This window comes from Artemia sp. Qi Xiang Cuo, chromosome 15 (genome assembly GCF_049724085.1).
Source record: "Artemia sp. Qi Xiang Cuo chromosome 15, ASM4972408v1, whole genome shotgun sequence".
Taxonomy (NCBI): Eukaryota; Metazoa; Arthropoda; class Branchiopoda; order Anostraca; family Artemiidae; genus Artemia; species Artemia sp. Qi Xiang Cuo.
This window is the reverse complement of record NC_142808.1, coordinates 3,554,702-3,580,542: the sequence shown is the minus strand read 5'-3', so window position 1 is coordinate 3,580,542 and position 25,841 is coordinate 3,554,702. Positions and strand designations below refer to the sequence as shown.

The following is a 25,841-nucleotide window of genomic DNA, read 5'->3' as shown; positions in this document are numbered from 1 at the left end:
ACATAGGAGATGAAAAGCTGCCAAATTATTAAATACGAGTTTTGAACAAAATAAAAAAAAAACAATAGCGCTATCTGCTCCACCATCAAGCAAAGCATCAAAATCGACTTATCCGTCTGTCTGAAACCACATGTCCACGGTATTTGCTTCTTTGGAAGCGTTTCTTCAAATACTACATTTTTGCGTCTTCTTTTTTTTCTCGCTCCAAGGGAATGCTAGTTAACAGACCTGCGTAAAATAGGGGTAGAAAGGTACCATAAAAAGGGAAATTCTTACAATAACTTTAAAATGAAAAATATTTATGTGCTTTTTTCATGACTTGGCTATAAAATAAAAGATCTAAACCCAAACTGGCCAGTCATGAAAAAAAAAACAAGAAATGAATATAAAAACGACAAAACGGGTCTATGGCCAGTAAATGAAAACGAAGAGAACAGGAAAAAAAATCAACAAATTTTATGTTAGTCTATTTTAGTTTTATACATATCTTTTATTATATTTTTTAGTTTTAATTTCTAGTTTTTTTTTCTACGCTGAAGACGCCTTGTTGTATACGGTCAGAACGTTCGTTTGATTTTTTGTTCTTTTCGTTTTCATTTACTGGCCATAGACCCGTTTTGTTGTCTTTATATTCATTTCTTTGCTTTTTTCCTATAAAATGAAATTTCAAACCAGGGTATACATACTTAAAACCGTAACTAGGGCCCTGCTCATTTCCAAGATCTGATGTATAAAAATTTGCAATGTTTGACTATGACGTTCTGGTTACGTATTCTTACACATTCCTTCTATATTATCCGCAGGGATCTCAGACCAAACCGATTAGGGAGCAAATATTATCCCCTCTACCCTACCTACAGGATATAGGTAAATTGTCTTAGAAAAAAACTGTCATAAAAAACAAATATCATAAAAACTAAATACCTTACCAGTACCCCTATCCCCTTAAAAGTAAGATATATGCATATCCATAGCGTTAAAAAGGTTACCCAACTACCAAAGAGAATAATAAGTCTTTAAAACATTATCATCTTACTAGCCCCTCCCCCCAAACATGCGTACCTACAGTGGTAGTGATGACAACTGGTTTCTAGTAAAAATATAAAAAGTAAACAACTTGCCTGCTCCGAGGACCATTGTGACATAAGAATTCCTAGGGGTGCTCGAAGAATGACTGAACAGTAGCAGAGTGCTGGACGATTTACAGCGAGTACTCGTAGGATCTCCCACAAAACTGGCTGTGTTTCCAAGGTTTTCTTTATATACAAGTCCCTTTCAATTGTAACCTTCAAAAATTCCTCTTCTGGCCAGGGTAGGCCGTTGTACATAACATCAGGAGAGAGAATTTCCAAAAGTATCATGGCAATCCTGGTAATACCATCAGTAGTTTCAGAATCACTGACACAACACTTTGTGAGTGTTTCAATGAAAATGTCCAAATTTTGTGCAACATCTTCCTGTCGTATGTCTCCAAATCGTTTAACTGTCATTCGAGGTCCTTTACCAATTACGCCTGAATATAAGACAGCATTATATCTATGAGACTCACTGACAAGAGTACTATGCTTCTTGTTCTTCTCAAATAATGAGACATGGTTGTCTTGATGAAACACCGATTCGTCAGATCGTCCAAGTAGAGAACCAAACTTGTCATCAGTTGCTGTTTTTATTAGCATTCTCAGGATAAAACTTTGAACTGATGACTGAGAAGAAATCTTTGTCAATATGGCTTGTATATTACTAACAGCTTCGTTCTTTTCAAGAGGATCACTCAGATTAAGGGATATGAAAAATATTGGCAAAAGAGACTCAGCAATTTGCATAGCTATTGAATCAGAAATTAACTCAGGCAAGCCTGATTCAGCAATTAGTGTAACAATTTGGATAGAAATATTTCTATCGCTCAAAAGCTTCAAAAACATTTCAATGCTCATTTGAACAGCTTTACTGAATTTATTAATAGCTGATAATTTACCCCTTTCATTCCCATTCTCCCAACTTAAGAGCAGGGTCCAATTTTCAATCAGCTGTAATCTCATATTACTGTTTTCAGGGTTGATCAACGTCATTGTAAGGGCTGCTTTTAGCGATTGAGTTATCAACCTCCCATGAATGGGTTGTAACGAATTAGTTAATTTATATACTAAACATAATTGCTCCTCCTCTTCAGAATGACAGAGAAGATAGGCTAAGGCTTGAACAGCCACTGAGCTTCCTCGATATGTCGAAAGAAGAACAAGCAAATTCACCGATGTGTCCTTATACCACTTCTTCGTTGATAATAAATTTGGGACTATAATATCCAAGCAGGAGGGTTTTAATAAAGCACTTAATATAGGAAAATCTTCTGAAGGCCTGCTACCATGCAGCTTCTTAAATGTTCTTGCTACAAAATCCGTCACGAATTCATGCATATAGTCAATACATTTTGTATCATTAGTAGAAAAAATAAAGTGCAATAGTCCTTTAACACTTTCATCAAGACGGAAAATTACGTTCGACAAATAATTTCTAAAGGCCTCAACTGATCCATAATAATCAATTATCCATGAATTATTTAATATAACAATTTCTAAAACTTCAAAGGAAACTGCTGAAGTTAGTACTTTAACAATAATATCTGCCATAAACGGTGAAGCTGTAGACATATGCAGAAGAAATGGAAGAACACCTTTCTGAATTTCAGTCATCTCACTGCTTCCCGAAGGTAGTAGTTTATATAATTCACTGATCCCATTTTCAACTTCTTTTAAATGAGATCTAGATAGATGGCAGACTATACCAATTGCTGACTTAACTTTAGCTAATTTCCCAGGGTTGCCACTAGTTTCTTTACGATTGCTTACAGAGTCATAGAGCCCAACAGACAAAATTCGACTTATAATCATTTCAGGAAATGAGTTACCCATATAGGCTACTACCCAATCATAATGGGGATTGAATTCTATTAACATTTCAAGCAATGCACTGATGCAAGAATCCGCCTCCTCTTGAGTTATATTTTTTAAACAATCACTCATCATTTCAATTAAATGTCTTGTCGGTGGGCAGACCATCCAAAAGTTCATTATATCATCAAGATTGACGCTGTTGATGAAGGAGGCATATTTTGATGAAAGCTGGCCAAGAACTTTTATACACCACGTCGATAATACAGAAGACCATCCCCCATTCGACAACAATGACTTAAGCATATCATTCACCTCATCAGAAATAGTATATTGAGTAGTTACATCAGATTTTTTCTCAGTATTAGTTACACATTGGTAAACAGAATGATCATAAGCTACCCCAAAACACTCAAGTACTGCACTTTTACACGCTGGTACTTTGAGCATAAGCTGAAATATATCATTAAGGGTTCGTACGTCCAACTTGAAAAGTTCTTTTGGCAATGCTGTACTTCCGGTATAATGAACATTAGCACTTAAAGTGTTGATGAGACTTTGAAGCCCATCCAGAGCCAAAGGTGAGCCATCCATACTCATAAAGCTTTGGAAAATCTAGAACAATAATAGCTAATTTAGTTATGCTAATAGAAATAATAATTAAATTCGTGTCTACGAGTAATAAAATAAATAAATACAATAAAACTGAAAAAAAAAATTTGATATACCTAAAGCAGTTAATAGCAATTTAATATACTAAGGCGCAAGTAATAATCACTCCGTCAGGAAGGGGATTTTCTGTGGAGGGAGAGGCAGATTTTCCGTTATTATTTGATAAATGATCAGAAATCAAATATCAAAAAAACATGTTCTTTCAACAGAAAGTAAGGATTATTAGTGCTCAAAACGAATATATGTTATTCTGTATATTAAAGAGTTGGCCGCCTCCTCAATACCTTGCTCTTTACACTAAAGTTTGACTGTTTGTCCCAGTTGTTTAAGAAAGACTCCTGAAACACAAGGGCCGCTTAATTAGAATAGGAATCCCATTTAAGTGTTAAAAACTTTAACATGAAGAGCAAGGTATTAGGGGGGGGGGGGATACCTGAAAATTTTAAAATTAGTTTAGTTTTTTGTTCAATTTAATCAACGAAGGTTTTATTTCATCTCTCACTTCAAAGTTATAATTGTCTCCTGGAACCAGACTTTTTTTGGCTCAACTTCTAAAGAGCGTATCTCTTGTGCTATATTTAACATATTATAATGATGGATCAGTGATGAAGCCAAAGCAGGTGCAGCTGCTGTTATACCCCAGCCATTTACAAACATAATCAAAAGGCTTCCATATAGACTCCAGCATTAAAAAGACCCCAGACCCCAGCAGTAGATCCAACATAGACCCCAGCAATAACATATTATAATGATGGATCAGTGACTATCGTATCAAATGACTATCGTATCGACATTTTGAAAGACGAATTCAGACGATTCGAACTGGACTTATTAGGAGTTTCAGAAACGCATATGATGTTTCTTACTAGGAGATATGATGTTTTTACTAGGAGATTTTCAACGCCCAGGCCAGTAGAAATAGGTATAGATGGTATCCTAACCTACGTAAATTTAGTGTAGGAAAAAAGAAATAGTAATGGCTACAGACTATTGCAATTTTGTAGGCATAAAAATCTAGTTATAACCAACACGGTGTTTAGTCATAAAATGGCACATAAATTAACAGGGTATTCATGTGATGGCAATACAGTAAACCTTATTGATTATGTTATAGTAAACCGAAGAATGGCAGGATCAATACAGGATACTAGGGTATATAGGAGTTCTGTTATTGATGTTAAAAGTAAAGATCACCATCTAGTAGTGTCAAGGGTTAATTTAAAGCTGAAATATCGGAAGGGTAACTATCTCTCAGGAAGTTATGATGTTGGCAGACTCCAGGACGAGAATTTGAGAGAGACTTTCGCGGAACAGTTGAATACTAAACTTGAGAGTTTAAAATTAGACAAAGTGGAAGATGATTGGAATGATTTCAGAAAAACAATTTTGTCAAAGTTACTGATGGTGTCTTAGGGAAGAAAGTTTGGACTGCAGCTAGGAATATTAGTGAAAAGGCCTTATGATTAATAGAGAGAAGGGGCTTGCACAATAATTATCTGAGTAATAGCTCATATGAAAAGAAAAGGAATGTAAAGAAAGTGGAGAAAGCATTAAAATATCAGCTAAGGAGGTGTAGATGGAGGCCAAGGATAAAATTGCCGAGGATCTGGAAGATGCAGCTAGACGGTATAATAGTAAGATATTGTACTGGCATGTTAATAAATTGAGAGTGAGTAGTCAATCCGTAACTTGTCCCAGTTAAAGATAGGAACAGGGCCACAATTAGTGATCAGGAAAGAGTTAAAGAGAGATGGGCAGAACATTTTGATAATGTGCTAAACCGAGATAGACCTGCAGGAAAAGATATAGAGGAAAATGAAAAGGTTTGTGATACCTTGGATGTGAATGAAGATTTGTTTCGTGAGGAAGAATTAGCGACAGTACTAAACGGATTAAAAAATAATAAGGCTCCAGGTGCTGATAGTATGGTAAATAAGTTTCTTAAATATGGTGACTCTGAGGTTAGAAATAAGTTACTGGAGATTATGAATATGATTTTTGAAAAAGGGGAATTGCCAAATGAATTTAGGAAAACATTAATTAAGCCACTTTATAAGAAAGATGATAAAAGTGAGTGTGGTAATTATAGAGGCATTAGTCTGGTCTCTGTAGGCAGCAAATTACTTATTAGTATGATACTTTTTATACTGAGAGATGCCGTAGACAAAGTTTTAAGAGAAGAAAAGGTGACGTTTCAGAAAGAGTTAAAGAGAGATGGGCAGAACATTTTGATAATGTGCTAAACCGAGATAGAGTTGCAGGAAAAGATATAGAGGAAAATGAAAACGTTTGTGATACTTTGGATGTGAAGGAAGATTCGTTTATGGGGAAGAATTAGCGACAGTGCTAAAGGATTAAAAAATAATAAGGCTGCAGGTGCCGATAGTGTGGTAAATAAGTTTCTTAATTATGGTGGCTATGAGGTTATAGATAAGTTAGTGAAGATTATGAATATGATTTTTGAAAAAGGAGAAGTACCTAACGATTTTAAGAAAACCTCAATTAAACCACCGTGTAAAGAAGGTGATAATAGTGAGTGTGGTAATTATCAAGGCATTCGTCTGGTATCTGTAGGTAGCAAATTACTTAGTAATATGATACTTTTTAGACTGAGAAAAGCTGTAAACAAAGTTTTAAGAGTAGAACAGTGCGGCTTTAGGTAGAGGATGTGTCGACCAAATTTTCACTCTTAGGTTGATAATTGAGAAGTGCTTGAGTTGTCAAATACCTTTGGTCCTCAGTTTTATAGATTATGAGCAAGCGTTCGATTCTGTTGATACAAGATCTTAATCAAAGGTCTTATCCTTTTACGGTATACCAGACAATTACATTAATGTGATTAGTGCTATGTACGATAATAATACTGTTGCGGCTAAGGTAGGAAATAAGGTAAGCAGATAGTTTTGTATTAAATCAGGAGTTAAACAGGATTGTGTTCTATCCCCCTTTATATGCATCATAATTTCTTAGACCACACTGCTTTTCCATTTACGAAAAATTAAGCAAGAAAAACGGGTTTTAATTTTTATAAAGCAGTGAATACAAAAAAATAAACGCTTAATTAAACAAAAATACTCCGAATATTTCGGCCCAACGTCCGGAAACCTTTCTCAACGGAAAAAAAGAAAAGAAAAAAATTAACAAAAAATGTTCTTTTTAAAAACCTTAACTTACACCAAAATAAACAAAAAAAAACACACAAAAAAACAACAAAAGAAAAAATATAAATAAATAGGAAACAAAACTCACATATTAGAAAAACACTTCCATTCACTGGAATTTTTTGTCAATTTTTTTCTTTTCCTTTTTTTTCCATTGAGAAAGGCTCCCGGTCGTGGGGTCGAAATATTCGGAGTATTTTTATTTAATTAAGTGTGTATTTTATTGTATTAACTGCTTTATAAAAATTAAAACCCGTTTTTCTTGCTTAATTTTTTTATATGGATCATTTTGATGGACTTAACCCTTTGATGGCTGGTGTCTCTTATAAGACACACAAAGAGTTTTGCCTATAGCTTCTTTCTGATTGATTGAAAGGAGAAATTATCTACATAGCCAGAAATACGAGAACGAGAGCTATCGAATGGTATATTATTTTTCACCTTTATGAGTCATCTAACAACGTTCGCACAGTACTGAATTTGACATAGTGAAATTTTTCGGATTTTGTTGAATGAAATAAATCTGACTCAGGTAATATTGAAGTTTATGTTGCTTGGTAAAGGAAAAAAATTTTGTGGTGTTCGTTAGTGTCTGATACTTCCATCTGTATTACCTATATTCAAGAATTTTTATTCATCGACAAGCAAGGACGGTTTTTAAGTATGTTTGTTATAAGGCTCATCTGCCCTTGAGGAGGAAGTACAATACCAACCCGCTAAAAATTTCAGTATAGTTTAAACACGTTGTATAGAAATTCTTAGAAGTGTTTCCACTTTCTATTAGCTTTCTCATTCAACAGGAATATATTTCAGTAATATAGCCACTGTTTCCATTTCCACTTATTTTAGTAGTAGATTACTTATTTTGGGACTATTCTACTTCGATATACTAAATCTACTTATCTACTTACTTTCTACTTATTTTTGGAGGCTTAAGTTTTCGTGCCGGCCAAGTATTTTGGTTTTGATTATTGATCCTGGTTGACCTATAAACAGCTAATTTTCCCTCGGCGATGAAGCCGAAGTAGACGTGGTTCCTAAATCTTCGGCTGAAAAGAGACGAATCTGGAAGAAAACACCTGTGCCAGAGAATGACGTGGACTGGAAAGGGCAAATGCCAAGTCCCGATCCTCCCTGGTTACTCCAATCTTTTTCTTCCAAAAGTTTTCGACTTTGAAATGATAAGCATCATTGTAGAAGAGACGAATCTGTATGCTCTGCAGGAGAAAAGCTTGGAGCTGAAATGTACTATCAAAGATATGGGACAATTCCTTTGAATCCTTTTGCTTATGGGAATCGTGAAACTTCCTCACATGTCTATGTACTGGGAAACGGCTACATGTTATCCTCCAGTGGCTAACGCTATGGTACGCGACCGCTTCAAAAGAATAAGACAGTTCTTCCACGCGAATGATAGTTTCAAAGCAATCAAAAAGGGGAATCCGGGATACGACACCCTCTTCATGGTTTGACCCTTGTACGATAAGCTTCTAAAGAATATGCGAGAGTTCCAAACGAAGAACAAAAATCTATAGATGAACAAATGGTCCCGTTCAAGGGCTGGCTTGGGTTTAAGAAGTACACCAAGGACAAACCCCACAAGTGGGGAATAATAGTATTTACAAGAGCTGGAGCCAGGGGAATAATTTATGACTTTGAAACTTACAGCGGTAAAGGAACCACTGTCGGTTCAGACCTTGGTGTTGGTGATGATGTGGTGCTCCGCCTAGTCAGATATCTCCTGAAGACCCAGAACTTCAAAGTGTTCTTTGACAATTTTTACAGCAGTTTTCATCTAGTAGAAAATCTGCGGGAAATGGGAATCCAGTCAGTACACACAGTCCGAATAGACAGAATGCGGAAAGTGAAACTTCCGCCTTTGGAAGCTGACGACAAGCTGAAAAGCTCCGGATGAGGATCGTTTGATTGGCGGATTGAGCAACATTCTCAAATAGTCGTGACGAAATGGTACGACCATAAGCCGGTCCATCTTATTTCTTCATATGTTGGGCCTGACCCACTTTATCAATGCAAACGGTGGGACAAAAAGGGGAAGGCTCGAATCGATGTAACAAGACCTCACATCGTCAAAGAGTACAACAAGTTCATGGGTGAGGTGGACTTGAGCGACATATTGATCGAGTTATATCGTACTGACATCAAGGGGAAGAAGTGGTACATGCGTCTAATCTATTAATTCCTTGACGTCAGTGTAGCCAATGCTTGGTTACTGTACAAGCGCAATCATCACTCTGACGCTGAGAAACCCATATCCCTTGTTCGACTTCTCGCGGATATTGCTGACTGGCTGCTCAGAGGTGCATTCATCCCTGCAACAAGGAAAGGTAGACCAACAAGCGAGTCTCCAATTACTACCAGACCGCAAAAGAAAACTAAGAGTGACAGCATCCCCAGTTCCAGCGTTCGCTTTGACAACACGGCCCACTGGCGGGAGATGGTGGACGAAAGACAAAGATGCAAGTCCTGTGTTTGTCAAGTGCCTGAAGTGTAATGTGCACTTTTCGTTTAACCAAAGACAAGAATGGTTTCAAAGCATACCACTCATGTGTTTAAGTAGACTGTTTCACTATTTAGCTGATGTACCTTATATAAGATCCATATTCCATCTGAAATGGATACTTGAAATAAATGATTTTCCTCCATTGCCCCTATGTCATTGACCCTTAAGAAACTAGTAAAAAGCAAAACCTAATTTTACTAATCACAGTTTCATAATTCAGCCATCAAAGGGTTAAAGAGCATAGGAAAGGCAATGGGAAACTACGGAATCAAATGGGGAGGAAAAAATCTCTAGGACTTATATAATGCTGATGATTTAAGCATCCTAGATGAAAGTGTGAGAAAAATGAATGAAATTTTACAGGTTTTGCGAGTTCAGGGTGCTAAAAAAGGTTTGAAAATTAACGTTTAAGAAGACTAAGTCACTAAGGCTAGGAATAAGTGAAGATGAAAAGGTGACGTTGGGTAACAAAAAGATTGATCAGGTGGATAGCTTCACTTACCTCGGTAGTATTATTAGTAAATACGGTGGGAGCAATGAAGATGTTAAAAGTAGAATAGCCAAGGCTCGGGGTGTTTTTCCACAGTTAAAAAAAGTTGGGAAGAATGGGAAGATAAGTCTACAAACCAAGATTAGAATATTAGAAGTTACAGTGATGACAGTGGTCAAATATGGCTCTGAAGCATGGGCGCTCCGAAAAGCGGATGAAGATTTACTAGATGTTTTCCAGAGAAATTGCTTACGGATTGTTTTGGGCATCCGGCTGACTGACCGTATTTCAAACGGTAGACTGTACGAAAAATGTGGTTCAATCCCGCTTTCTAGGGCTATAATGAAAGAAAGGTTGAGATGGCTAGGACACGTTGTGCGGATGAAGGATGAAAGATTGCCGAAGATTATCCTTTTCGGCCAACCGTCTAGGGCTAAACGAAAAGCAGAAAGCAGGTCGTCCTCGTCTGTTGTGGGAGAACGTCATAAAGAAAGATTTAAAGGAAATGGGAACTTCCTGGGAGGGTGTAACAAGGAAGGCCTTGAATATATTGGTATGGAGGAGGAGCGTGGGTAGCTGTATCAACCTCAGGCGGCTTGGTGCTACGGTGAGTTACACCCCAGCAGCTGCTGGGTTATACAAATCAGGTGCGGCTGCTGTTATACCCCAGCCCTTTTCAATCATAATCAAAAGGCTTCTGTATAGACCCCAGCATTAACAAGACTCCATATCCCAGCAATAGATCCCACATAGACCCTAGCAATAGCATATAATGATAGATCAGTGAAAGAAGCCAAAGCAGGTAGAGCTGCTGTTTTACACCAGCTACCTACAAACACATTCAAAAGGCTCCCACATAGTTTGCCAATGCTGTCAGTAGAAATCATAGCAATAATCAAAGCTTTGAGTTATATCAAGCAGACAAACCCTCCGTCCACTCACGCATTCTTGTATTTAACAATTTTAAATCAGCTCTTGAACTGAAAAATAAATTTCATGCTGAAATACCAGACAAAGCTCGTTCTTAGATGCATACTACTCAAACTCCAACAGATATCGAAGAATGTTCACTTCCAGGATGTCCTTCGCCATCAAGGAATCGGAGGTTATCATCAGGTTGACTCTACTGTCTAAAAGACAATGAAGGTCATTTCTCTGACTCAGAGCAAACCCACCTCACTTCGAGACTGTATGAGAGGAAGACTTATAAGACCAGTCGTGTCCTTCCCGCCCTTATTCCACAAAAGGCAAAATTACTCCTTGTACCATAAGGCTTAAATTCCATGCATTTTTCATGCGAAGGGTTGAATTAAAATGGATCTTATACATTCGCCTAGGTGTCAGCTTTGTTACAATGCAGACGATCTCAAACAGTATTGTTTGAGTACAAGGCAACTCAGCAAAAAGCAAATCTGATAACAGAAGATATAAATAATAATGACATAGCTCAAAATTTTTTAGGCATTTTTTTTTTCGTGGCTCTACCAACACAAAAAGATAGAATAATTTTTTATGTGAATAAGTCACAGACACTGGACATCAGCTAAAACGGTGAGACACCGACAAGAAATCTGAAAAAAATCTTATAAAAAGATTCTTCTTCCCCTTCTTTAATAATAAGAAGCGGTCAAGAAAGTTATTTCAAAAAGAATTCAAAAGGGAGGAAAAGCAATACTAAGACCTATAATAAGCAGAAATAAGTGATATATTAATATGTGAAACGTGAAACAAACAAAAATTACTATGACTGAATAAATGAAAACTAAGACAAAGAAAATTCAAACAAATAATCAAGTCAAGATTAAAATGACACAAATAACTGTGGAGATATCTCTTCCTTATGACCCCTAAAGGCAAGAGCATAATTCATGCTTTACTAAGAACAAATATATTTTTGCCATTTTTTGTAAAGACACCAGAATTTCAATAGCCCCCACCCGAAAAAATTTCTGATGTTAGTAATCTGGGTATCTGGGTATCCCTGACTAAAGAATAGCTCTGTGTTCTCATGATTATCTTTTTTAAGGTATAGGAAAACAAAGTAATTAGTTTGAACCAATAAAATAATTAGAAAATAATATAAAATAGATAAAATGAGCACTAAAATAAAATAAGTACAATTAACAAATTGATATCTTTTCAGATTATATTTTTCTCAGTTACAAAACTAATTCAGTTATTTTCGGTGGAAAAAAAGCATAATTTTCTTTCTAAAATGAGTGTCTATCTTCGTCTAGCATTTTTCCCCTCCCTACATTACCGGCACTGGAAAGAAGGGGGGATTTACTTTAAATTTACTAAGAGATTTGTAAACTTACTGTATTGATTTTAGTTAAATAATTCTAACCCTGGTTCAATTATCAGGCACCGCATCAGTGATTGTAATTTGTAGATTCGTGACACTAAAATAGCTCATATTTCTAGTTCTTAACATTTATTCATCCTTACTAGAATGTACACTCCAGAACAGCCCCGCAAACATAGATTTATTACCTGAGTAGTTACCACATAATATAGAAAAAGAATTGCAATACATGAGTAGGCTAGACAAAGAGCCACCACGCATCTAACAAGAATGGTGGAAACCATGGTAGTAATTGATTGATTACTTGATTGATTGATTACTAATTGATTGATTGATAATCATAACAAAACAACCAGTATGAACTCTATCAATTAATTCAGTTACCTGGAAACACAAATGAAACCTTTGCAGTTCAAATGGAATAAAAAAAAATGCCCAAAAAGCTCACCAAATACATAGCTTACGAGTATTATAGATTACCATATTATAAATAGTAATTATAATATGTATATGATTGAATACATCATATACATTGATTGAACAAATTATATAGCATAATTTATATGACGCATGATATTATACCTAACAAAAATGTAATTACAATATTATATAAATATAACATGAATAATCTAAAATAATGTCTATGTAGTAATGTCTAAAATGTCTATAATATAATATAAAAAGCGATCTGAATTCTATAATAAACTATAATTCAATAAAATTTATTAAAATGTAATTATTGTCTATCATATATTAATACGCCTATGCACATAGCGTAGGGCCTTTAGTCTGCATGGAGCTTTCTAGCCCTCACACTGAAAACAGTGAATAATAAATAAAAAAATAATATTATTTTTTCAGCCTTCTGAATTATAATAATAATAGTCTGACAAAAGTCTATAATAATAATATTTTTTATCATTATTGTCAATGATAATAATATTTTTTTTTACTAACTGAACATAACATAATTAACACAAATCCAATAGCCGGTAATGTCGGTACACGAGTTACAGAGTTTTGATGCATAGAAACAATTTTAAATAATATACGAAATAATAATACATAGTATAATACAATAATACGTACATAATAATACAATAATACATAGGAATAATACACGAATACAGATTTTTGATGCAAAGAAAGAATATTGAGCAAGATTTTACTTTTTTTTCACCGATCTTTTCTTTTACTGAGCAAGTTTTATTTTACCAGTCTACTAAGTAAACATCCTAATGCCTTTCGGTTTCAAACAAATAAATATATTATTAAGGAAATTCTCAGTCTTAGAAGTCTCAAAAAATTAGCTTCAAAATAAACTTCAAAGATTAGGCTTTTTACCATTCCTTTTTTTCGTCCTGAGGGCCTAGGGGCTCTCATATCTGCTGGATTTGATGGTGTTATTTCCGTCAAGACCATTTTGGGGCTATATTTTCTATTTTTCTAAAAGTATACAAATTTCCCTATGCTAATAACTTTTGACTCGTAATTTTAAGCTTAGTAAATCTTATATGTTTCGTATCAGCATAAAAATTAAATTTTGAAGCGAACTTATATTTAAATATATTTTTTTCAAGAAACACATGTCACAATTATCGAAAAAACACTTGATGCTAGATCGCCGACCTCGACAGGACACCTAGCAGCGGAAACAAGAGATCGAATTAAAACCAAAGAAGATGTCACTCAATCGATCAACACAAATGATGAGAAGAAGTCAAATATACGGCATGTTTGCTTGCCCTCTTTGCCAAGAAGAGGAGGAGAATTTGGAGCATTGTCTGAGTCGTTGTCGATGTCTTTTGGGGGTAAGGGAAAATTTATTTGGGAATGATGGAGTGCTGCTTCCTGATGCCTTGAAAAGTACGTCATCACACTTTATTTGTCTAGTGGGACGATATCTTGATGAGTATTTTGCAAAAAGAAGAGAGTAGTTTTTATTTTTATTTTCATTTTTTTAATTATTATTGTGTCGAGTGCTGTAATTTGTCAATCTTGTATTTTATCTGTGTACATGGCCACATTTTGGCTTGAAATACACGTTATCTTATATTATCTTATAGAGCAAGACGTCTCCGATCAAAGACCCAACCTTGTCAAAGACCTCTCCAACCGTTTCTGATCAAGACCAAACCCAATCTTTTCTTTTATCGAGCAAGTTTATTCGACCAGTCCGCTAAGCAAACATCCTAATTCCTTTCGGTTTCAAACAAATAAATATATTACAGACCATAAATATGAGCACCACTAAGTATCTTGCGACTTGGATCAAGGCGAAAGTAGCCTGTTTGCTATCCACGTAAGGAGAAAATTGGAAGCAACACATGCCCTACTTTTCTTTTTTATGCGAGGGGGGGGGGTGAATGAAAGCAATCACTTTAAGTTTACATAAGTTTAAGTATGAAAATAAAATTGTTAATCAGGGCTCTACGTATGCTTATTATTCTTGCTTCTCGACCCCTAGAGACTAGAGTGTCTTTAAATGAGGCATATTTAGAATTGGCATAATTTATGCCAAATCAGGGCTGCATCCAGAATTTTTTTTTTCGGGGTGAGGGTTACAAAAGGATTGTTTTCAGGAGGGGTTGTATAAAAAAAAACTTTAAAAAAAGCAGCAAAAATTTGTTTATATTAATTTTTGTTACGTTTTTACGAGTCAGATAAGCATTTCGGGAGGGGAGGCACCCAAACCCCCACCCCCCCCCCCCGGATACGGCTGCGGCCTAAATACGTAATACATTCTGTTGATGCATATATTGTAGTCAAAAATTCGTTGTTTTAGATTTTTGCTAGGGACTGCTACTGATGGCCCCTATTGAATAGATTATATAGCATAATTTATATGACACATGATATTATATCTAACACAATCGTTATTACAATATAATATAAATATAATATAAAGAATCTAAAATAATATAATCTATTGTATAATATATATATATGTAATATAATAATAATATTATGAACGAAATAAACAATAAATTAATAATATAATATATTATATAAAATAATATATTATATAAATATTATATAATCTATTGAGCCCCTATTGATAGGGTCTGCTCTTATTTGTTACTACAAACTTTTTATTCATAGCTTTCTTAAGTGTGAGGGAGGCTTCCACCCAACCAGCCATCCACCCCACCCCTTGGCCACTTTTTAATAACTTCAAGTTAGATATTCGTATGAACTGGCTTCAAGAATGATGGTACCATGTTTTTCATTCACAACCTTCCCGCTCCAGGAATGGTGCATAAAAGTACCATTTTTTACTCCAAATGGCACTTTTCAAAGCAGTTTTTCGAGAGAAGTTTATAAAAAGCACGTAGATATGAGCGGTAACGTTTAACTGATTCATTGAACATCCCTGTATAATCTTGCAGTAGCCTCCTAGCGGGAAAAAAAGACACATTACTGCTACCCATTACTGTTAAAAAAGAGCAAAAAGAAACATTACATTACTGTTAAGAAAACAATTCTTACTTTATAATATGCGGAAAAATTGTAGTTAACACATATTGACTGCAATTTTACTGTGCATTATCCCCAATCCCCCGACCCCTAACGTGCAAATATATAGCCCAAATTATATCTTGTCCGTGAATTTTGCCATGCGTAACTCCTATTTCAACCCGTGTGCCCATAAATTGACTCAACTATGACTATCGAAAACGGAAGGGAAAACAAGAAACGGAAAAATGCATGGAAAATATATAACTTGGCAATATATTTACAAATTAGGGGGGAAGTGGGCAGGAGCATCCCGAGCCTCAGTTCATTGGAGGGGCGATCTTCGTAAATTTTACCGAATTCAGGATTTTGCTACAGTTCTGCCAATTTTGCAGAATTTCTGCCGAAGTTTTCACCTTCGGCGAAAATTTTACCGACTGCCAAAAAAGTTGGAGGGGACAGTGCACCTTCCCCGTTCCCCTCGGGACGCCCCTGATTGTGGATAATGCATAGTGGAATTGCAGTAAAAATGTATTAACTACAATTGTACTGTACATTATGAAGTAAGAATTGTTTTCTTAACATGTTTCTTTTTCAACAACCCCAACTACGCTTATACCCTAATATAACTTGAAATTCTACAGCCTAAGACCCTCCGGAGTTCCTTGGGAAGAACTGAAGGAGCCTTTAGGAACAAGCAACTTTATCTCTGGAAGTTCCATTCTAAGACTGCAAAAAGCCTTTCGTCTAAAACTTTGCCCTTCTGCCCCGATATCTTGTGGTTTAGTCGTATACGGCGTCTTATATGTAGGTAAAATCCAAGCAGGATGCATCGCTTCCTGCAGGAGGCATCGCCCTCTTCCTCCCAGTTATCACGAGGCAAACGATGATTGAAAGAGAAAAAATGATGAAAATACAATTAGCAGAAATTTTTTACATATTATAAGTAAGCCTTTATACATTCGTGTTTTCTTCAGAAGTTTTGAATATACCTTAAGGCTATACCGGACCCCATTAGAGGGGGCTGCGTCACTATACTGCCTATTACATTCGGAAAGAGTGTATGAGGTAAACCGAATGGCAGGGCTCTTTAGATACTATTAATTAAAAAAAAAATTCCACAAAATAAATTTTTCAAAGAAAAGTAAAGAACTCCATTAAAGTAAAAATGAGCAAAAATAAAATCAAATAATCTACCAAGCATGAAACTACCACAAATCAGTATCGATAAACAAATGAAACCCAAAACGAACAGAAATTACAATACACAACCGAGTCAAACTCAAAACGAGCAGAAATTAACATGAGTAGGGATCAAAACCCTTATGCCTTCCCCAGGCCAGAACATAAATTACACTTTACTGACAAAAATAAAAATAGAATGTGCATTGTCAGTTTAATATACATATACTGATATTTATTAATCAAAATTTTATTATTATTTGATTTATTAAAGTTATAAAAATAAAAACATTTATATTTTTTTAGTAAAGTGCAAATATATGTCAAATATAACGCTTTCTTATATACCCCCAGGGCATAACTTATAACCCTTGCCCTGAGGGCTTTGGAGGCTTGTCATCCTCAAGGACATAGTTTCCAGAACTTCGAACTATATTAAACAAAATGGCTGTCTCAAAATTTGGATTGGACGTGTTTGGGGAAAAAGTGGGCGTGAAAGGAGGGTTAGTTGCTCTCAACTATTAAAAAAGGCACTAGCCCTTTCAATTTCCAATCGAAAAAGCCCTTTTGAGGTTTCTAAGACAACACTTTCTATAAAAACCTTATATGCTCCCAGGGCATAACTCACGCCCTTGCCTAGAGGGCTGGGGGGGGGGGGGTTGTCATCCTCATAGACATAATTTCCAGAACTTTCAACTACGTTGAACAAAATTGCTATCTCAAAATTTTGATTGGATTTGTTTGGGGAAATTGTGGGCATGAGAGGGGGGTTAGTTGCCCTCCAATCACTTCCGACTTTCCATTTCCAATCGAATGAGCCCTTTTTGAAGTTTCTACGACAGCACTTTCTATAAAAACCTTATATGCCCCCAGGGCATAAGTGGGCATAGCATTTTCTAGAACTTCATCCTCCAACCTCCTTCTTCTTCTGATTTTCTAAGCCCCGTCTAGAACTGCATCCTTCGATCTCCTTCTCCTTCTGATTTTCTCCTATCTAATTTCTGGCAGCACAGTATTTTACATTTGGGTTCAATTTAAATATTTAGAGAGGTTATCCCCCCCCCCATGTTATCACAGGGTAAACAAGGATTTAAGTGGAAGAAACCAGGAATTGCATTTTATAGAAACTTTTGGCATTTTATAAAGTAAGAAATTAGATAATATTATGTTTTCTTCAGAAGTTTTGTGTATACCAAAGGGCTACATAGGGCCCCAAGGGCCACTGTAGCAACCATTAGATTTGGATTTGAAAGGGGAACCAAATTTTAGTCCTCTTTTGTTGTTAAAGCGGTTGGTACTTACGTAATATAGTGACCACACCCAAGAAGTGAAATTATTTTAAGCCTAATGAAATATACCAAAATATGATAAAAATATAGTACTTTAGTAAAAAAATTATAGAAACTACAACAGAGAATTATGGAAATCAGGCTGCCCAAAATGCATTATATTAAATACCTAAGCAACTTTATATATTAAATATTTAATTAAAATATACTTGCGTAGTAGTTTTTCTCACTGAGACTAAGCTAATTATCTCCGAATGCAGAGAAAGAAACAAGTTTTACCCTGATCAAGGACAATAGTGTGGTCGCTATAACCAGCGGTACCTTCACAGAGGGAATCTTCGAGCATGGTAAGGTAATTTTGTCTTATAACCACCACACTCAAGATCTTGTGTCGCGAACATGAGACAATAACCGGTTCTCATGGTCTTTATACCAGACAATATTAGCTTCGGCTCGACGGGAAAATACATTTTAGCTATATTTGAATTAAATATATAATTGGTATTTTGGTTAGGTTGGGTTATTTTAGGTTACGTATTTAATATAATGGCGGCCCCTGCGCGGCCCCTCTTCCATAATTCTTTGTTTTAGTTTTCATAATTTTTGTTGATAAAGTATTACATTTTCATCATATTTTGTTTTATTGCATTAGCATTAACTAAACTTCACTTCTCGACAGAACTTGAATGTGGTGGCTATAAGACACAAGTACCCATGATCCCCCCTCCTCCATCATGTTTTATTCGCAATAAGCGACGTAATTTAAATAGTAATGTTCACTAGCTCTACGAGAGTAAACAACTTACTTCTGTCCATTCTTTGATATCCATAATCTGTTTCTTTAATAGAAAATATTTTTTCATACTGAAGAATAGAAGATATTTTTTCATATTTTTTCATCTACTGATAGATGAACCAAAACAATTGAACATGATACCACAATTCCTGTTTTCCACTGGGATCGCCATATCTTGGGTGAATTATGTTGAAATAGACAATCCTCAGGTCAAAAACCATTTAAATAGATGGGATAAAAGAAACTCATTACACCTTTAGTTCAGTGGGTCCACAAAATATATGAATATAGCAACACATCTAGCAACAACTGCTTTGGAAAAACGAGAAGGTGAATCCAAGAAGGCGCCCGTTTTCAGAAATCATGTGAACCACGTGGCACATGCCAAGCGTGGCGGAATTATTCCAAGCTTAGTGTAACTGTACGACACACATGGCGTTATGAGATATACACCAGGTGATAGATTGACACCCCCTTAGATGAATGATGGTGGTGAAAAGCAATAAAGCAATGGATACAAATAAAGTAAGTTTTGAACAAGGCTTAGTGATATTCAGCGATGGAATCAGACCCCCCCCCTCACTAGGCATTAATTGAAGGAAATTTATACCCTAATCGTAGTATCGTATAACTAAACCAAAGTCTGACTGCAATCCAACTTACAGTAGGTGGGAGAGGATGAGTCTTTTTAGTGTCATTTTCGTAAGGTACGTCTACAAGAGGGGGTTGCTGGATCTCAATCAAATTTCATGGGAGAGAAGAGCTACTATACTTTTTGATCCGTTGGGTGTTTGGATAGAACCCAACCTTAACTTTAAAGGTGATCCTCAACTTCTTCCCAGGATTTGCTTTCCAAGTCCAGCCAATTCGTGTCGTCTCGAAAAAACTGATCTGGCATTGATCAGTTTCCTATGGTACTAGTCACGAGTACCATAGGAAACGCAACAGCGGTGCCTAAGTAAAGAGCGATGTGGGCACAATGTTTTTTTTATGTTGGACTAGGGCACTTTGTATCCAAGGTGTTTTCGTAGAAACTTCGAAAAGGGATCATTCGATTGGAAATTGAAAGGGCTAGTGCCCTTTTTAATAGCCAAAGTGATTGGAGGGCAACTAACCCCCTCCCATGCTCACCATTTCCCCAAACAAACCCAATCAAAATTTTAAGATAGCTATTTTGTTCAACGTAATTGAAAGGTTTGGAAATTATGTCTTTAAGAATGACAACCCCCCCCCCCCCAAAGCCCTCAGGATAAGGGTTACAAGTTATGCCCTGGGGGCATATAAGGTATATATAGAAAGGGTAATCGTTAAAATCCGAAATGGGCTCATTTGATTGGAAATCAGAGGTTCTAGTGCCCTTTTTAAGAATCAGAGCGATCGAAGGGTGGATACCCCCCCCCCACACACCTTGTATTTTCCCAAAATACATCTGATGGGAATCTTGAGATGGCCATTTGTTGTCGTAGAAAATTCAAAAAGAGCTCATTTGATCGAAAAATGAAAGGATTAGTACCCTTTTTAATGGTCAAAAGTGATTAGAGGGCAACTAACTCCCCTCCCACACCCACCATTTCCCCAAACACTTCCAGTCAAAATTTTGAGATAGCCATTTTGTTCAACATAGTTGAAAGGTCTGGAAATAATGTCTTTGAGGGTGACAGCCCCCCTACAGCCCTACGGGCAAGGGCTGTAAGTTATTTTCTGGGGGGCATATAAGGTATATATAGAAAGGGTGATCGTATGGACTTCGGAAGGGGCTCGTTGGACTGGTAATCAGAAGTTCTAGTGCCCTTTTTAAGATTCAGAGTGATCGGAGGTGGCTCCACCCCCCCCCCCCCTCGCACACACACACACACACTTCATATTTTCCCGAAAAGCATCTAATAGAAATTTGTTGTCGTAGAAACTTCGAAAACAGCTCATTTGATTGGAAACTGAAAGGGCTAGTGCCCTTTTTAACAGTCGAAAGTGATTGGAGGGATACTAACCCCTCCTCCCACTATTTCCCCAAACTTATCCAATTAAAATTTTGATATAGCCGTTTTGTTCAACGTAATTAAAAGGTTCAGAAATTATTTCCAGACATCTGATGGGAATTGAGGTCCGGATATCTGATGGGAATTTTGAGATGGTCATTTGTAGTCGTAGGAACTTCAAAAAGAGCTCATTTGGTTGGAAATTGAAAGGGCTAGTGCCCTTTTTAATAGCCAAAGCGATTGGAGGGCAACTAACCCACTGCCCACCATTTCCCCAAACAAAAACAATCAAAATTTTAAGATAGCCATGTTGTTCAATGTAATTGAAAGGTTTGGAAATTAGGTCTTTAAGAATGGCATACCCCCACAGGCCTCAGGGCAAGGGTTATAAGTTATGCCCTGGAGGCATATAAGGTATATATAGAAAGGATAATCGTAAAAAATCCGCAATGGGCTCATTTGATTGGAAATCAGATGTTCTAGTGCCTTTTTAAGATTCAGAGTGATCAGAGGGTAGATACCCCCCCACACACACACACACACACCCACACACCACGTATAAACCCGTAATACATCTAATGAGAATTTTGAGATGGCCATTTGTTGTCGTAGAAACTTCAAAAAGAGCTCATTCAATTGGAAATTGAAAGGGCTAGTGCTCTTTTTAATAGTCAAAAGTGATTGGAGGGCAACTACCTCCCCTCCCATGGCCACCATTTCCCCAAACATATCCAATTAAAATTTTGAGATAACCATTTTGTTAAACGTAGTTGAAAGATCCGGAAATTATGTCTTTGAGGGTGACAGCCCCCCCTCCCCTACAGCCCTACGGGCAAGGGCTTTAAGTTATTCCCTGGGGGCATATAAGGTATATACAGAAAGGCTAATCGTAAAACATCTGCAATGGGCTCAATTGATCGGAAATCAGATGTTCTAGAGCCCTTTTTAAGATTCAGAGTGATCAGAGGGTGGACACCCCCCCCTCCCCACACACACACACCTCGTATTTTCCCGAAATATATCTAATGAGAATTTTGAGATGGCCATTTGTTGTCGTAGAAACTTCCAAAAGAGCTCATTCAATTGGAAATTGAAAGGGCTAGTGCTCTTTTTAATAGTCAAAAGTGATTGGAGGGCAACTACCTCCCCTCCCATGCCCACCATTTCCCCAAACATATCCAATTAAAATTTTGAGATAACCATTTTGTTAAACGTAGTTGAAGGATCCGGAAATATGTCTTTGAGGGTGACAGCCCCCCTACAGCCCTACGGGCAAGGGCTGTAAGTTATTCCCTGGGGGGCATATAAGGTATATATAGAAAGGGTGATCGTGTAGACTTCGGATGGTGATCGGATGGTGGATACCCCCCCCCCCACACCTCATATTTTCCCGAAATCCATCTGATAGAAATGTGTTGTCGTAGAAACTTCGAAAACAGCTCATTTGATTCGAAACTGAAAGGGCTAGTGGCCTTTTTAATAGTCGAAAGTGATTGGAGGGATACTAACCCTTCCTCCCACTCCCACCATTTCCCCTAACACATCCTATTAAAATTTTGAGATAGACGTTTTGTTCAACGTAATTGAAAGGTCTGGATTTTATGTCTCTGAGGATGACACCCCCCCCCCTACAGCCCTCCAGGTAAGGGTTGTAAGTTATGCCCTGGGGGCATATAAGGTATATATATAGAAAGGGTGATGGTATAAACTTCGGTGGGTTCTTATTGGATTGATAATCAGAAGTTTCAGTGTCCTTTTTAAGATTCAGGGTGATCGGAGGGCAGATACCCCCCCCACACACACACACACATACACACCTCACGTTTTCCCGAAATGCATGTGATAGAAATTTTGAGATGGCCATTTATTGTCGTAGAAACTTCGAAAAGAGCTCAATCGATTGGAAATTGAAAGGGCTAGTGCCCTTTTTAATAGTCAAAAGTGCTTGGAGGGCAAATAACCCTCCTCCCACGCCCACGATTTCCCCAAACACATCCAATCATAATTTTGAGATAGCCATTTTGTTCAAAGTAATTGAAAGGTCCAGAAGTTATGTCTTTGAGGAAGACAACCCCACTGCCCTCAGGTCAAGAGTTGTAAGTTATGCCCTGGGTGCATATAAGGTTTATATAGAAAGGTTAGTAGATTGCTTTGTCTGGATTCCGATGCCCCTATAGCAATCTCCACGTTATTTTCATGCTCCTATAGGAATTCCCTCCCATGCTATTTTAAGCGCTATGTCCCTTCCATTGTTATTCAATGGGACCTCTACACGTGATTAAACACGTCATGAAACTACGTGGTATTTGCTTATGTCCTGTTGGTACCATGCCAAACGAGTGGGGATTCCCCGCCTGTTCCTAAACATTGCAAAAAAAGATAGCAGTATGAGAGTGTTTTTTTTTTTTTTTTTTTTTTTTTTTTTTTTTTTTTTTTTTTTTTTATTGATAAGAATGTCATAAGAATATAGGTCGGGACAATAAAATCAGAATTGTTTGAATGACAGTTAAAAAGGGGTAGTGAGATTTGCGAATTAGAGTGTAGGATTTGCAAATTTGATCCTATTAAGGGTTGAATTGAGAAAACCAAAAATACTCAGAATCAAGGATAAATGCGATCTGCCTCATGGGAATGGCTCTGAGGTTCTTCGTTCCCCCATTGCTGCGGGCCGGGGAGGGGGCCCACAATGTTGGAGAGAAAAACAAAACGACTCAGACTCTAAAATCGCTGGGTTTGGGCTCACGGGCAAGCTTCAAAGGCCCTTAGTCCCCCCATTTCTGAGGGTAGGGGAGGGGTCAAATTTGGAGGGAAAACACAAAAAACACAGAATCGAAAAAAAATTAGATCTGACTCAAGGGCAAGGCTCAGAGGCCCCTCCATCCCCCATTTCTGAGGCCAAGGGAGGGGAAGGGGTCAATTTTGGAGGGAAAACCAAAAATACTCAGAATCGAACATAAATGGGATCGGCCTCAAGGGGAAGGCTCAGAGGCCCCTCCGTCCCCCATTTCTGAGGACAAGGGAGTGGAGGGGGTCAATTTTGGAGGGAAAACCAAAACTACTCAGAATCCAAAATAAATGGGATCTGCCTCAAGGGGAAGGCACAGATTCTGAGGGCGGGGGAGGGGGGGGTCAATTTTGGAGGGAAAACCAAAAATACTCAGAATCGTAAATAAATGGGAATCTGCCTCAAGGGCAAGGCTCAGAGGCCCCTCCTTCCTCCATTTCTGAGGGCAGGGAGGGGGGGGGCAATTTTGGGGGGAAAACCAAAAAATACTCAGAATCGAAAATAAACGGGATCTGCCTCAAGGGGAAGGCTCAGAGGCCCCCCCTCCCCCCATTTCTGAGGGCAGGGGCGGGGGGGGGGTCAATTTTGGAGGGAAAAACAAAAATGCTCAGAATCGAAAATAAAAAGGATCTGCCTCAAGGGGAAGACTCAGCGGCCCTTCGTTCCCCCATTTCTGAGGGCAGGGGCGGGGAGGGGTCAATTTTTGAGGGAAAACCAAAAATACACAGAATCAAAAATAAATGGGATCTGCCTCAAGGGGAAGGCTCAGATTTTGAGTGCGGGGGAGGGGGGGTCAATTTTGGAGGGAAAACCAGAAAAACTCAGAATCGAAAATAAATTGGATCTGCCTCATGGGCAAGGCTAAGAGGCCCCTCCATCCACCATTTCTCAGGGCAGGGGAGGGGGGGTCAATTTTGGAAGGAAAACCAAAAAATACTCAGAATCGAAAATAAACGGGATCTGCCTCAAGGGCAAGGCTCTGAGGCCCCTCCTTCCCCCTCAGAAAAAGTTTTAACAAGAAATGTCTGAAAAGTGTTTTTTTGGGGGATGGAGCGATGACAGATTGGATGTCTCAGACTTGTGATAGTGCTGTACTGTGGTACGAATTGCTTGTTAAAAACCCAAATTAATTAGTTGAAAATAAATCTTTAACAAGAAATGTCTGAAAAGTATTTTTTTGGGGGGGGGGGGGCAATGACAGAGTGGATGTCTTAGACTAGTTATAGTGTTGTACTCTGGCATGAATTGCTTTCGAAAACCCGGATGAATTAGTTGAAAATAAAGTTTTAACAAGAAATGTCTGAAAAGTTTTTTTTTGGTGGGGATGAGGGCGATGACAGAGTGGATGTCTTAGACTAGTGATAGTGCTGTACTGTGGTACGAATTGCTTGTGAAAACCCCAAATGAATTAGTTGAAAATAAAGTTTTAACAAGAAATGTCTGAAAAGTATTTTTTTTTTGGGGGGTGGGAGGCGATGACAGAGTGGATGTCTTAGTGCTGTACTCTGGCATGAATTGCTTTCGAAAACCCGGATGAATTAGTTGAAATAAAGTTTTAACAGAAATGTCTGAAAAGTATTTTTTGGGAGAGTGGGGGCGATGACAGAGTGGATGTCTTAGACTAGTTATAGCGCTGTACTCTGGCATGAATTGCTTTCGAAAATCCGAATGAATTAGTTGAAATAAAGTTTTAACAAGAAATGTCTGAAAAATATTTTTTTGGGGGGTGGGGGCGATGGCAGAGTGGATGTCTTAGACTAGTTATAGTGCTGTACTCTGGCATGAATTGCTTTCAAAAACCCGGATGAATTAGTTGAAAATAAAGTTTTAACAAGAAATGTCTGAAGCATTTTTTTTTGGGGGGGGGGGGGTGAGGGCGAGGACAAAGTGGATGTCTTAGACTAGTTATAGTGCTGTACTGTGGTACGAATTGCTTGTGAAAAACCCGGATGAATTAGTTGAAACTAAAGTTTTAACAAGAAATGTCTGAAAAGTATTTTTTTGGGGGGGTGGGAGGCGATGACAGAGTGGATGTCTTAGAATAGTTATAGTGCTGTACTCTGGCATGAATTTCTTTCGAAAACCCAGATGAATTAGTTGAAAATAAAGTTTATACAATAAATGTCTGACAAGTATTTTTTGGGGGGGTTGGGGTGAAGACTGAGTGGGTGTATTAGAGTAGATATAGTGCTTTTCTCTGGAAGTAATTGGTTGAGAAAAACACGGAGTAATTATTTGAAAATAAATTTTTAAAAATAAATGTCTGAAAAATATTTTTTGGGGGATGGAGCAATGACAGAGTGGACGTCTTAGACTAGTT

General features: G+C 37.3%; 1 protein-coding gene across 1 annotated transcript in view; it reads right to left on the bottom strand.

The window, feature by feature from the left end:
* Positions 1-25,841, bottom strand: part of omd (integrator complex subunit 5 omd) — a 79,915-nt gene that overhangs the window by 34,647 nt on the left and 19,427 nt on the right. Inside the window, exon 2 of the mRNA XM_089101922.1 lies at positions 1,122-3,503. Within this exon, the coding sequence (XP_088958048.1) occupies positions 1,122-3,503 (2,382 nt within the window). The remainder of the gene's footprint in view (positions 1-1,121; positions 3,504-25,841) is intronic.